General features: G+C 41.2%; 1 protein-coding gene across 1 annotated transcript in view; it reads left to right on the top strand.

Moving 5' to 3' along the window:
• Positions 1-6,698, top strand: part of commd10 (COMM domain containing 10) — a 52,905-nt gene extending 46,207 nt beyond the window's left edge. Inside the window, exons 6-7 of the mRNA XM_076729862.1 lie at positions 5,732-5,791; positions 6,064-6,698. Of these exons, the coding sequence (XP_076585977.1) occupies positions 5,732-5,791; positions 6,064-6,102 (99 nt within the window). The 3' untranslated portion in view covers positions 6,103-6,698. The remainder of the gene's footprint in view (positions 1-5,731; positions 5,792-6,063) is intronic.
• Positions 6,699-14,139: the final 7,441 nt, after the last annotated feature.

Here is a 14,139-nt window from a genome sequence, read left to right on the forward strand (position 1 = left end):
ATAAGTCTTTCTGGACCCTGTTTTTATCTCATGACTGCTACCTGTAGCAACACACCCACACCAACGCAGCATTTTCTTAATGCAGGGCTATTAACAGTCTGAACACTCGCATCCTTCCTCCTGGATAAACAGCCTCTTGAGACTAAAGGAGGGAGTTAGCAGCAAGTAGTAAAACATCATCTGCCGCATTCATGCAAGTAAACAAACCTTCTTTATGTCTCAGAACAGAAAATCAAATCTGCTTTATTGTGATTTGCTTAAAAAAACGAGCAGAATTAAGAGCTTTTGAATCATTAGAGAGCCAAAAATAATGACACTCTATAATGATTTTCATAAGAAGATGAGTAGAATTAAGCATGTTAGTCTGTCCTGTGTAGTGGAGCAGAGTCTTCAAACATAATAAGACTTCTCCAAAGGGATGATAGCAGTTTTTGAATTCTCAAACGCTGATCTCCACAGTGCTCGCCGTCTATGCACGAATGCTGTACAACACAACTCAGAAACTTCTTCGCTTTCCTCCAAGACACACACAAACTTTCACACGAGCACACGTCATTTCACTCCACTGCTGAAGATTGATTGGCACTTGCTGTCGACACTTGAGCCTGATTTGCTTCGCTTCGTGTCTGTCTCGTACGGACTTTGCCATGCATATTTTAAGATTACTTCACCCAGCAGACGGTTTCACACAGGCACTAAAAAGTGTTGTCCCATTTCTCTTTCTCTCTCTGCGTGAATTTATAGGCAGCTTTGTTGTTATATTAGGTTCGACATTAAATTTCTGGATATAAGACAAATTCTCTCTGTCAGTGAATTCTTTATGCTTTGATGTTTGAGATGCTTCTAGTTGTTTGTTACAATGCAGGCTCTCTTGGGTTATCACGCTTTTTTATTATTTTACTTAAGCTCCCATTCTTTGTCATTGTGTTTCGTCACTTTCTCCTCTTCTCTGGCTTTCACTCATTTCTCTCATATTTCTCCCGTCTTTGTTTTTGTCAATCTCTCTTCCTTGTCATCTTTTACTAGGTCTCCCTTTCTTCATTCCCACCCTGCCATTCTTTGCTTTTATCAGTGAGAAGTAAGAAATTCAGGTTCTGAGAAGCACTCAGCAAAAAAAATAAAATAAGTAAAAATTCACTGCTTTGACAAGTGTTTCAAATCCATGGTATTCTGTATTGCACTGAGGCAAATAATTGATGAAGAGTACCTTTTTGCGTCTCACCAGCCCCATTCACACAGACTCCTTGTGGTATGAAAATACCACTGCTTGATGGAGTACACCACAGTCTTATATAAACTGACTTTACTGACACCAGTAACCACTTGATGTGATAAAAGCACCGCTTGTTGCGTGTTGTCTTTTATCAATTGGAATACATTGATTGGTTCACCCAAGAACAGAAAAACCTCTTAAATCTTGAAATTGGTCTCCTCTTGACATGAATGCGCAGTTACACCAGACCAGATGACACCACGAGTTGCTCTCTGAGCTTCAGGCAGAGCAGACTTTTTCAGTTTGGCACTTTTTATTTTGAAGGACATTCTGATTAATTGCGCTTTCTTGGATTTTGTTTCTGCAGTCTTGGCCAACATTTCTGTTTCTAGTATCTGGAAACATGGTAACGTTACTACCATGAAGTGCAGTGGGGCAAAACTCATGAGCTCATGACTCATGACGGGTTGTACAGCAACTCAATGGCATTCAGACCAAAATCAGCCCTGCGTTAGGATGGGGTGGGTCGTGTTGGTGACATAATGAAATATGATTTTGGAGTAACACATTAATGCAACAGCAGAAATTATTTTATCTTTTGCCATGACAATTGTGAGGTAAGCAGCAGAAATAAGGTGTTCATGTTACAATGTAATTTGCCAGGAACGTGAGTTTGCATGTATTTGACTGACCTACAGAGCCTGGTTCAGTGACCCCTGCCTTTTTCTTTGCCGGACCATAAACCGATTGACTGCCTTCATTAAAATGAATGAGAGTTCGTGTTGGCAGGCTCTGTGAAGATGTAAGACAGCCCTGTTTGACAGATAAACCAAAGCATTGGAGAAAGAGAAATATTGACCTGATGGTGACCCTAGACGAAAAATCAGACGACGAAGACCATTTAATTTTTCATTTGCAACCACGAATGTCGAATGAAAAGTCCAAAATGATGTGGACTTTTAGATGTAGAGAAAACTTTGATTTTCCTGGTGTTCCAGGTAAAACAGTCAGGGGACCACCAGATATTTGGATTCATCCTCTGGGCACAAAAGACATCTGTGCCAAATTTCTTGGAAATCCATCCAATAGTTGTTGAAACATTTCTCTAAAAAACAAAACTGTCAACCAAATGGTGGTGCTAGAGGTAAAGTCAGACGGTAGTCGTTAGTCGTTTCAACATTTTACTTTGGGACCAAGCGGTGGACTGAGCGACTGGCTGACTGACCGAAATACACAGATTAAAAAGCCTCTAAAAAGCCGTAGTTTGGACAGATTATCTGCCGCTTGATGTTGGTAATAATTTTTGTTTTCTTGGGGTTTGTTTAAAACCTGACTGCCCATGTTTTTGCTCCAGTAGGACTTATTTGTTGTCACACTCCTAAATTTCAGAAACTAACTTGATAAGTGCAGTGTTGTTATTGCCAATAAGAATGAAGGCCGAAGCTATGAAAATAATACCCAACTTGAAATAAACCAGAATGTCCTTAACATTGTGGTATCCTCACTTTGAGTTTGAGTACTTATGCTGTAATCCATATAGAGCTTTCACAATTATCCCTCACTGACTTTGTTGGTTCATCTAGGGAATTGTACAAGTAACCTTGTCGAAAGCTATTAGACTTGCACTGAGAGCTGCAACAGAATATTTAGTCCCTCTTCAGCAGATATTGAAGGATAAGTTTTGAGAAATTTCCTTGATTTCTCTTGAGTTTATTCATACTTTGTTAGCTTATTCTCTCTCATGTGTCGGATCTCCCTTAGTGTGCAGCCTATATTGTCGTAATATACTCTAACGTAGTGCATATGGAATACGAGATGCAAGTGAATTTCTGATTATCTTCATGGGTTAATCCTGTTTTCTGTATCCTGACACACAGGATTTTGGCACTGAGACAGATAAGAAGTGTGTGTGTGTGTGTGTGTGTGTGGTAGTATAGGGCTGTGATGATGAGGATGATGCATCCTATCCCCATTAGTGTTAGCCTAGATCTGTCAGAGCCTTGTTGGGTTACTGCCTGGCAAAATCACAACCCTGAGGAACAATGGGATGGGCTAAACACACACACACACACACACACACACACACACACACACGCAAACATAAACTCACATACATACACACACACACACTCACACACACACACACACACACACACACACACACATGCACAAACATCCTTGCGCCTATGTTCCCGAGATAAAATACTGTTTCTGTGTTTCACACACACACACACACCCGGCAGTACCTGGAAATTCTCGTCAAAGCCCGCTGTCAATCCCATACTCACCTAAGTGCAGACACATAAACACACTCTGTCCTCAACCCCTGTGTAACAGACAGGAAGTGTTACAGTCTGGTTTGTTGCCTTCACTTTATTGTAGCTTGGTTTTGATCTACATCACACACTCAAACTGCATTTCCGGTTGCCCTTTGTCTCACCTCTGTCAGACATAAAATAGAGACAGCTGACGAGTGTTCATTTCTCTCTCCATCTCTGCTGGTGCTGTTATTGTGACCCAAGCACACGCAGGGCCATCACCCCTAATAAAGGATTACGCAGTGCTTGTTTCCCCTCATTCTAAAAGCATTTGCCATTGTGGAGATCAATAGAAAAAGAGTGGCGTGAACTGAGACTCAGATCAGTTGTGTTGGAAGCACTGGGTGTTCATCATACAGCTAATTTAGTTGCGTTCCCAAATTTTAGTTCAATTCAAGTAATTTCCGAACAACAACCTTGTTTACAGCCTTACAGAACTACTTTGATGTGCGTCGTGTTTTCACTGTATCTTGCTCGGTAACAGCACTTTAATAAGTTGTTTTATTACCTGTCGTTCAGAGGCTGTCCTTGCAGCTCCCCCTCCGCTGTAGCTAAATTCAAGGCTGTCCTACATTCTCCTTGTGCTTTGGAGCTGCTGTGGAGTGGAGGCTTCGACGAGAGACAACATTTTCCCTCTGCGCTCTCCTTTATGGACTTTTAACGTTGCTTCTAATTAATATCTCTGTCATTAATTTGCTGTGACACATGGCCTCCCTCCACCCAGCCAACCAACCAGCCAGCCAGTTAGATTCAAGCCCCAAAGCTCCATTTAGTCTCCAAGCACCACACTGCAGGGAGGAGAGCTGCAGACAGGAGCGAGCTATCGCACAACCCCCATGTGGTTTAGTGTTTTTTTATTATCAGTTTGTTTGTTTGTGTCTGTCTTTCGTTCCTACTCTCTTTCTTTCCTCCTACCCTCTGAGTTGGTGCCAGGAGTTTGGTGCTATTATCAACATTCAGCACAGTGGTACTGAGTGCACTTTGGTTGGCTACAAGATGGCCCTTATTATTCTGTGCTACCTAGAAAGCATTTCACACATTTCAGCCATTTTCTCAATGATGGGTGTTGATAAAGTGTCTCGCCATTCCATCCACTCATGGGGGTAGATTATTGTTCAGCCTTCGTTTCTGATGGGGTGATGATGATGATAGCGGTCCAGCGATGGTTGCCCTTGGTTTCATGTGTTTGTCTGCTAATCCTTCTTTCCCTCGACTTTTTGTCAAGCCTGCAATCTAGCAAAACACTCCCAGGTGAAAAAGCACGTAATCAGACATCGTCTTACAGTAAATTCAAGCATTAACACAGTATTTGTCATGGAAATGAGGAGAGGCGTAACTCACATAAAAATGTCACAATCTAAGACACACGCTTCCTTATCCAATACACAGCATTGCTAATAAAAAAAAGGTTGCTTAACTTACATTTGCGCTATCATTGTATTATTCTGATTTCAGTCCTGACTTTATAACAGGCACTATTTTCTCTTGTCTCCTTTTACTGTGCTGAAATACATCTATTATATTAAAATGATAAAGTTCCATCATTTCAGCAGATGCACGGAGGATTTCACATCTGTGGCTGCGATTTAAAGGAAGAAGGAAATATAGAAAGAAAGAGTCCATGTTTTACTCTGCATCATCTTTTTTAAAGAAACATCTCAAACACAAACAGTGGCCAGTTTTTAGTAAAATAGTTGCCATGGTGCCCCATGGTATGGCTTCATTTTCTACATCACGTTGCATATTTTTGCAAGGTCACTGCATGTTTTTATTCTTTTCCTCGTGCTGTCATTAATGCCGTATACATAGCAAAGGATACACATGATGCAGCCAGTCTCTTTAAAAGCAAACCCAGTGGAGAAAGAGCGATGAGTTTTCCCACCACGAGCTTGTGGACAGTGACTTTGCCTTCAGTGTATTTTTAAACACTCTGATGGATAAGACTTAGAGATAGTTCGTACTGGCCAGAGAGCAGTAATAATTTATGAAGGTTTTTATAGAAAGCACAAGACTGAAGAAGTCTTGGTCATGACACTTATGCGTGTGCTCTTATTGCTGCTCTTTTATCCTCTGCTCCGTCGATCTCGTACATCTCTGAGCTCCTTTAGGTTGTTTGTTTCTTTCACTCTTGTGCCTCCCTGACCCTCTCTAACCCTCTCTCCCTCTCTCTCTCTCTCTCTCTCTCTCTCTCCCTCTCCAGGTTCAGGAAAATCTCTTTGTTGATTTTAACCATCAGAAGCTGCTTGAGTTCTACAACAAGGTATGTTATTTGAGAGTGTGTGTCAGTGTGTTTGTGTGTAAGCACATGCCTTTGTGCTTCAGTGTCTATCTTCCAAGTTGCATTTCATCCTGATTGGCAGACATTGCCTGACAAAATCCATCTGCCTCCCTGTCTCCCGCAGACTTTGATACATTTTGTTTCCTCTTCCTCTCTTTTCGTTCTCAGTCTGACTTTCACTGTCTTTCATGTGTGTCTTTCTTTTGTGTGCTTCTTTTTTCCGAACACTCAACCTTTTCTCCTCTTTCTTCCAGCTTGAAATCGTGCAAGGCCAGTTGGATTCCCTGACTTGATGCACGCTGCTCTTTGTACGACTACACACACACACACACGCACACACGCACACACACACACACACACACACACACACACACACACACACACACACACACCTTGTTAGTGTTTTTGCTGATAGCTATACCAGCTGTTAGAGGCCTAGCAAGTCCATTCTTGCTCTGCTTTATTAAAGAAAAATGTCAAAATTTAATGGAACCAGTTTCTTACCCTTTTGAGCTCCATTTAATCCAGGTTTGTGCTCATGATTTACAGAGGTTGGGGTGATAAATCTGATTTTACTTTGGATTTTTATGTGTTCATCAGGGGGATGGCAGGAAACGTTACCCCATCAATATAAATTGTACTGAAACAAGTTTCTTCGTAAAAAATTTCTCTGCCCTGCAGTGAGTAACTTCATATTTGATTGCCGTGTAAATGACTTATAATAAGATGTTAAAAATGTGCCAATAGTAAATGATCTTCAAAATTCATGTGTACTCTTAGAAACAGGAGTAAGAGGAAATTAAATGTGGTTTTTGAATTGAAACAAATGGATTTTGTAACTTGAAGAATGAACTAGTGTCCGTCCCATTCTAATAAAATCTGAAGTGGAGGTGAAATCCATCCAAGCTGTTGTTATTTAGTGAAGGCTCATTATTTCTCATTAAGACCAACCTGGACTGCTGGTTCAACAGATGGGAGTTCTGGGAGGCACAGCGGACCTCCTGTGTGTGTGTGTGAGTGTGCGTGCGTGTGTGCGTGCGTGCGTCTGGGTGTGGATATGTGTGTGTGCACACTCATGCACTCATGCATAAATGGGTGCATGAATATGTCCTTGTTCATGCATCTGTCCTCACTTGTGTGAGTGTTTGTGTGTTTGTAATTCCTCTCTTTCACTCTTTTGATCCAAACTTGAGAAGTTCTCAGATTCAGGAGATCCAAAAAAAAGTTTAAATATTTAGGCGTAATAGATTCATAACACACATTCAGAGCACCATTTAAAAAAGTTTGGAACAGAATCAAATTGAATTTTAGACACATTAGGAGCATTTAAACTACAGAGACTTCAAAGCTATACACCAATGCAGCGATGCTCTCTCACACAAACTGCTGTACCAGCTGTGCACAGACAGGTAAGACCACATTACAATCAGTAGAAAGATTTTATAACCAGGCTTTGAAAACACTGGATAAAAAGTCAAATTCATCATTGTAAAAAATAATATGAAAAAGAAATGAATATGATTCCTTAAATTGCAAAAACATGATCAATTTTGCAGATATGTGTGGAACGTTTTTCATGGTCTGGCTCCTCCCTCCACTCACTCGATTCATTAAACAATATCAATACTCATCTTACCAGAGCTATGGCCAGAGGGGATTGTACAGTACCACACAGAAAAAGTATGAGCAGCGCAAACCAGGAACACAATATCAGCTCTTTTTCCAAATCTATAAAACACTGGTTACTGGACATCAAGAAAACTATAGAAAGGCTTGACTATAAAGATGAGTTGTTAGAAGCCAGCTGAAACAGTCCAAAGACTCAGCAAATCTGATGATGATTCCAGAGGGTTGAGGCTAAAACAGCAAAGGCTCCATCACCTTGTGTTTTGCAGGTGGAGCGTGGGATGGATTAAAGGGCGAGATTAGAGGATCGGAGTGGTCAGGACGTGGAATATAGAGTGCGGAGATCAGAAATGTAACTGAGGACAAGGTCATGCAGAGCCGTTGATGGAATCAACAGGATATTGTAGTTTTCTTTCATGTTTTTTACGTGCAGTATGATCTTATGTGCTTTTTGTTTTTTTGGACTCGTGTCCACCGGAGCATTTTTTCCAGGATATTCTTTGAATTGTTTGCAGTGGGCGTGCTGCATATTTACAGAACTCTACGGTACTCTGCAGTGTGACGAGGCACTGGTTGCAGAGAGGTGAGAAGTGTTCAATTTTTTTTACCCGTCTGTCCAATCACTGTGGAGGAGGGGCGGGAGAAATAGAGAAACACTGGACACTTGTTTTTTTTTGTTTGTTTGTTTTTTTCAGATGAAAAGAAAACACAAAATCTCATGAATCCACACAGACCGGCTGGTCCCTCCTCTCTCAATGCGCTTCAGCCTTCCCTTCACCCAGAGCGAAGGCCGGAGCAAACACTCTGCCTTGTGCCGACATTTTCACATTCAGTGACACAAACTCACTACAAAATTAGGTTCTTTCAACATATACATTAACCTTGACTTGCGCAGATATTCTGTATCATGGCAAGTCTCCAAAGCGCTCTCAAGGCTGCCGGCTGGGGGTTTTCATCTGGGAAAAAGCGCTTTAGTGGAGACAGTCCCTTAATCTGGTACATTTACATGATGGACCCAAGTGCTCATTTTAATCAATGTGTATTGTCCCTACTTAAATAACATAAACATTCCCAAGTGTTATTCTATGCTGCTTGAATAGTCCCAGCCCTATCAGATCTACCCTGTCTGTCTGCTCGCTTCTCTTAGTTTGCTTATTAGATCTGTATCAAAATGAAGAATCGACTTTTGTAAATGTAACACAAAATGTCAGCCACGAACAGATTTTCAAGCTCAGAAAGTCAGTTATTCCCCTGTCGGCTTACTTATGTAACACAATACATACATACAGTCACGCTTAACTTGCTACTTACCTACTACTGTTGCATACAGTTGCATTCAAATACTTTAAGCAAATGTAAATACACAAAATAGTGCAATCACTTGTGAAAACAATCTAAAAATACAAAATAAAAGAGTAGAAAGATTAAATGAAAGGAAAAAAAGTTGAAAGACTATAAGGCTAATGGCAGCGGCAAGTCAAAAAGTCTGCAATTAACAGCTCACCTGTTCTACAGATTATTTTCCAACTCCATCCTCTCCACTCTGTGGACCACCATCAAACCACTCAGCTCTCAGGCTGCCCAGTCCCTGGAGCCGACAGCAGCACATTGGCCGGACTACAGGAGGTGACTCCGTAGTTGTTGGATAATCCTTGATCTTATCTATTAGACGCAAGAGACTTGGATTTATTTTCATTGGCCAACTGCTGCATTGAGTGTCAAACTATTAATAGTATTTTTGTTTGCTTCCTGGATCCTGAAGAGGATTTTTTTGTGGCTGAAATAAGAACTCAACTTTCCATCTTCTTAGGAGTCTGTTCACACCGATATAGGCTCATAAAAACATTCATTTTGTAAGAAAGTGAAAATATTAAATAATAAATGTCATTTTTATGTGGAGGTCCAGCCATCACAGTGTCTGCTTAGAAAAACTCAGGTCCTTGGACAGGTGTAGTTGAGGACCTCTGTTAGACAGATTTAGTCTCCTGTATGATTGAAGTATTTCAGTCTCTTTATGGACCTCGAAAATTCTTCACAAAACGAAATGTTCATTTCAAAAAGTTGTCTGTCACTTAGCAGAGTCTTTCTCCATATCAACTTTACCCATGTGGTTCTGTTGCCTTTTATGCCTGAGCTTAGCAGGTGGCAAGCTGTGTTCATGGGATAAATGGCTTGGAGAAAAACAATAACAGAAACACACACAGCCACACAGCAAAATCACTCCCACTTCCACCTTGTAAAATGGCTGAATTCCCCACTTTACAATGGGAACCCCCTTAGAGATACTAAAAATATCCGAAGGTAGTGTAATACACCAAGGAAGGAGACCATCAGTCCTGTTTCTTTTCCTCCTACGTTATAACAGACTCACTAAACGCTGATACCTTGATGTTTTCAATGGCAATATGAGCAGACATTTCAGACCAAATCACTGCAAAATATACTGACTGACACACCCACACACACATACACAGACACACACTAGATTTGAAAAAAAAAAAATAAAAATTGGAAACTGACTCACTGGGTGACTTAACCCGGCCGGTCCCAGAAGACAGTCAAAGCCACGTCCTGAATCACTTCTGTCCTGAGTGCTTCTCTGTTTTCTTTTTCCTTTTTTTTACTCCAATTGACAATTTTTGCCACCATGTGAAAACGCCTGCAGCCAGAGGGAGCGCCGTGTTCCACAGCATGGAGAACAGATGGCGAGGCCGAGCAGAGATGGCCGCCTGGAAAAAGAGAAGAGAAAAAAAGAGACTCACACACTGAGACTCACACTGAGATCCGGCAGAACACAGCACACAGAGTCCCGATGAGAGCGATAGGGGGAGTGTGTGTCTGAGTGTGTATATTTACTGTATGTCTGGTGAGTTGTGTCTCTGCGTGTACTTGTCAAAGCTGTTTGCATGCTCTGGTGTGTGTGATGAGGCAAACTAAGTTCGGCTGCACACCAGACAAACATAGGCTGGTTTTTGCAGAGCGTCTAGTCGGGGGGTGCTGTGCTTTTCCGGGTTTAATAAGGGTCTGATGGACTCACCTCGCTATGTGGCTGCAGTCCTACAGCGCTGACAGAGCTCGGCCACAGACGACTGACACTGATAGTTGGCTTCTACGATGCACACAAGCAAACAAACAACTCAACGCACAGTTCACTGTTCACAATAATGTGGATATTTTTGAAAATGGCTGTTTGTACTCACGCTGGTCTTCCATGTTAAGTAGGGTTTTGCCACTACTGAAAACAGATTTTTTTGAAAACCCCCACCAGGGTGTCATGATGTAAAATGTATGTGAGTGAGCACGCTCTACTGAGGCTGTCACTCTGCTGATTTGGTTCAGCTCAAAGTTTCGGTGTCACTGACTGTGAAGTACATTCATTTCCTTCTGGTCCGAACTGCCACATTCAGTTCAGTACAGAACTAACCTCTACAAGCACTGAGCATAGGTTTAACAGCTCAGCAGCCTATCCTTTACAACTGAGTTATTAGATAAGGATTGTTTCTGCAGCGTTCAAGGTCTTTTTGAGAGGCTTTTAACTTTATTGTATCGCGGCTGAAAGCAACAAGTGAGGGGAGCTGCTAAAAGCTACTGATTTGCTCAGTGGCCATAGTGATGCAGTTAGCTCAGTTTGAAGATTCATTGTTAGACTCGTTTGCACCTGTACTGAACACCTCTGGCTGTGACAGCTTTGGTGTTTCACTGTGACCTGTGGACTCATTTTACAAAGAGCTTTTTCAAATGTAGCCACATTAGTGTGGACACGGCCATTCACAAAACACTGAAGTGTGCATTTGCGAGCGCAGTCACGAGTGCTTGTAAAGACTTTGTGTGTGTGGATCAGTGTGTGTGGACTATAGACAAAGCACTTCGTGTGTGTGTCAGTATGTTCATGCGTCTACCCTCCACCTCTGCAGCTATGCTCGTCTCGTGTCCGTCTGACATCCACTGCTTTCAAAAGACAAAGGAGACACGATCATGAGTGTCTTTTGTAAAAGATGAACAACAGCTAAGAGTCACAATTATAGTATTAAGCTGCACAGATAGCACCAGTCCACTTTTATGAGGAACAACCACTCACAATGGACAAGCGAGCTCTGAGCAGCTAATAAAAAGTGAACAATAACAGAGGGATAGTCACAATCTGAGTTGTGCCAAGAACAAGAATATTTTTTGCCTGCCATTGTCTCTTATGTGTGCCTGGTTATTAAAATATTTATTACTGTGCTCTCTAGCAGAAAGAGGTGCTATAATAGAACAACGTCTGAATACAGTTTTAACCAATCTGCTAAACCTATTTCTCACATTTCTAAAACTCCACGATTCATTCTGTTTCGAGGCACGTTGCACAGCCCTGTGAATAACCAGGTTAAAGTAATAGTTCATTTAAAGAACTGTCATAGTTCACAGGTTTCCAGGAACCCAATTTCCCCAGTGTTCCCAGTTAATATGATTGTTTGACAGTTTAGTGTCCAAAAGGCAGCCTAAAGGAAACTGTGCATAGAAATATTACTTTGCATATTTTGGCATGTGAAGCCACTGAAGAGAAATGAGAATAAGCTGTGCTGCATGCATGCCACTGCAATTCAAAAGACTGACGTGTAAGCCGAGACTGTTATGCAGCTTATGCTCACTTTGATTCAGACTTACATTTGACTAAAATAACCTGGTTACATGACATTTGCAATAATAAGAGTATTCATTCAGTCATAGCTGTATTGTTAGCAGAGGCACAGCAACGTCATTGTTTTGTAAGTCACAAAAAAGTCTCTGTAGTATGAAGTCAGATCAGTCTCAGTATTAATGAATGCATGTAGAAGGATTCATAAATGTATTTCAGATTTCAGATAGGAATGACTTCCCACAAACATACTAATCAGTGCATATATAACTGGTCATATATGTTGGATTTTTGACACTCCATTGATGTGGCTCGATTCACAAGCACACTTTTAGATTCGAGGATACCATCAGAGACGGTTCAGGAACTGAGACACCCCCCTGAGGAGTCACTTCCTGTGTCTGTGTCACATGTTGCCACTGGCCTGTCCTGAGCCGATTGATTCCAGACTCTTTCTCTCTTTCAGAGGAAAACTAATACTCTAATATCACATGATCTGAATAGCCGTGGAGTGTTTGTAGGTGAGGTGCATAACAAATGGGGTGAGCTTCTTTGCTGATCTGTGCTGTTTCTTGAGGGGTGTTAAGACATGATGTTGCAAAATTGTGAAAAACTGTAAGGTTTCCTGCGATGCCAAAATGCATTGGAAGCATTTTCAGGCACTGTGCAGTGTTTTACAGTAGATAAGCAAATTCACCTGCAACGGACATAAAACCATAAGAGACTTCTTGTCCACGTTTTCATCACTTTGTCTGTTGTGTGATAAATATCTTTAGCAGCATGCAGCTTCGACTAATTATTTCCAAGAGCGGCACCAAACAGGGAAGAAGAAGCCACTGGATGTGAAGCAGTGATGAGCGCACTGAAAAAGAGCACATCAGCACAACCTTTGACCAGCATCAGTCCTCTGTCATAGCTATGGGACACATTTATTCTGACATCATCTTTAAGAGAAGCAGATGAACAGAGGAGTGAAGATTGTTATCCTGACAAACAGAGTGTGTGTGCAATGCTTTTTAAATCAGATGACTAAATTATTCAAACATTGAGTTGCTTTGGATTCACAGTCCAAATTCTTTGGCACCAAACCAGCTCCATCCAAGGAGGTTTGGAAACAGGTTGCAATCACTGGAGTTAGAAATGGGGACACTAACCTTGACATACATTATGAATAAAGGTACCTCTTTTTGGTCCTCAACTACAGCCTGGGGTCAAGCCTCTGTCGCCTTTGTGACATATTTGAGGCTTTTTATGGAAGCTCCAACCATTAGGAAAAACGTGTAAACATGAAACTGATCCCAGCCCAACTGGCATGGATCAGCTCTTAATCTACAGCATGAATTCAAGCCAGTAGATTACCATAAGACCATGAGACAAACATGACATCATAAGATGGGTCATTAAAAAAAAAACAAAAAAACAACTGAAGTGATGAACTTACAAATTTGCACTTTTGCCAGCACTCGATTTTCTACCATGTATATATGGTGATAATGTTGTCATTAGGGCAGCGCTGCATTGTTCTTTCGAGGCTTGACTTAAAAGAAACACCCACTCTCTTTATTCTTTAATGTGCAGGTTGACAGTTTTTCATGAAATCTATTTCCTTTGAACTTCCCACTTCAGTCACTTTTGCTGCTGTGTTAGCTCTGCAGTTGTTAGCTCGGGCTTCTCTGTGACGCTCGCTCACCTTTTGACTGCTTGTCATACACACCTCATCATACAAGGTGTTTGCAGAGCATCAGAAAAGGACCTTCACACACTTCTAGCAGGAGGTATGGATTTTAATAACATGAGGGTTTTTTTTTTTTTTCTTTTCTGGCAGTTAAGTGGTCACCTATCATCCCTGTGGCCTTCATCTTTATTTCCAGCAGAATAGCTGCATCAAAAATTTAGTGCTGCTCTCTGTTTGTTTTCCTGCCAAAATGGCCATTTTGCTTTCAGCCCCAATAATCCACCTGTGGTCAGTCCCCATACAAACAAATGTTTTGCAAATGATCACTTTTCCCTTCTGTTCTAAAACTGTTTTCTTTTCAACTATGTATTTCTGCCTTTTTTTACCCTCTGTTATTATCCTCGTAGAGTT

Source organism: Chaetodon auriga, chromosome 5 (assembly GCF_051107435.1).
Source record: "Chaetodon auriga isolate fChaAug3 chromosome 5, fChaAug3.hap1, whole genome shotgun sequence".
Lineage (NCBI taxonomy): Eukaryota > Metazoa > Chordata > Actinopteri > Chaetodontiformes > Chaetodontidae > Chaetodon > Chaetodon auriga.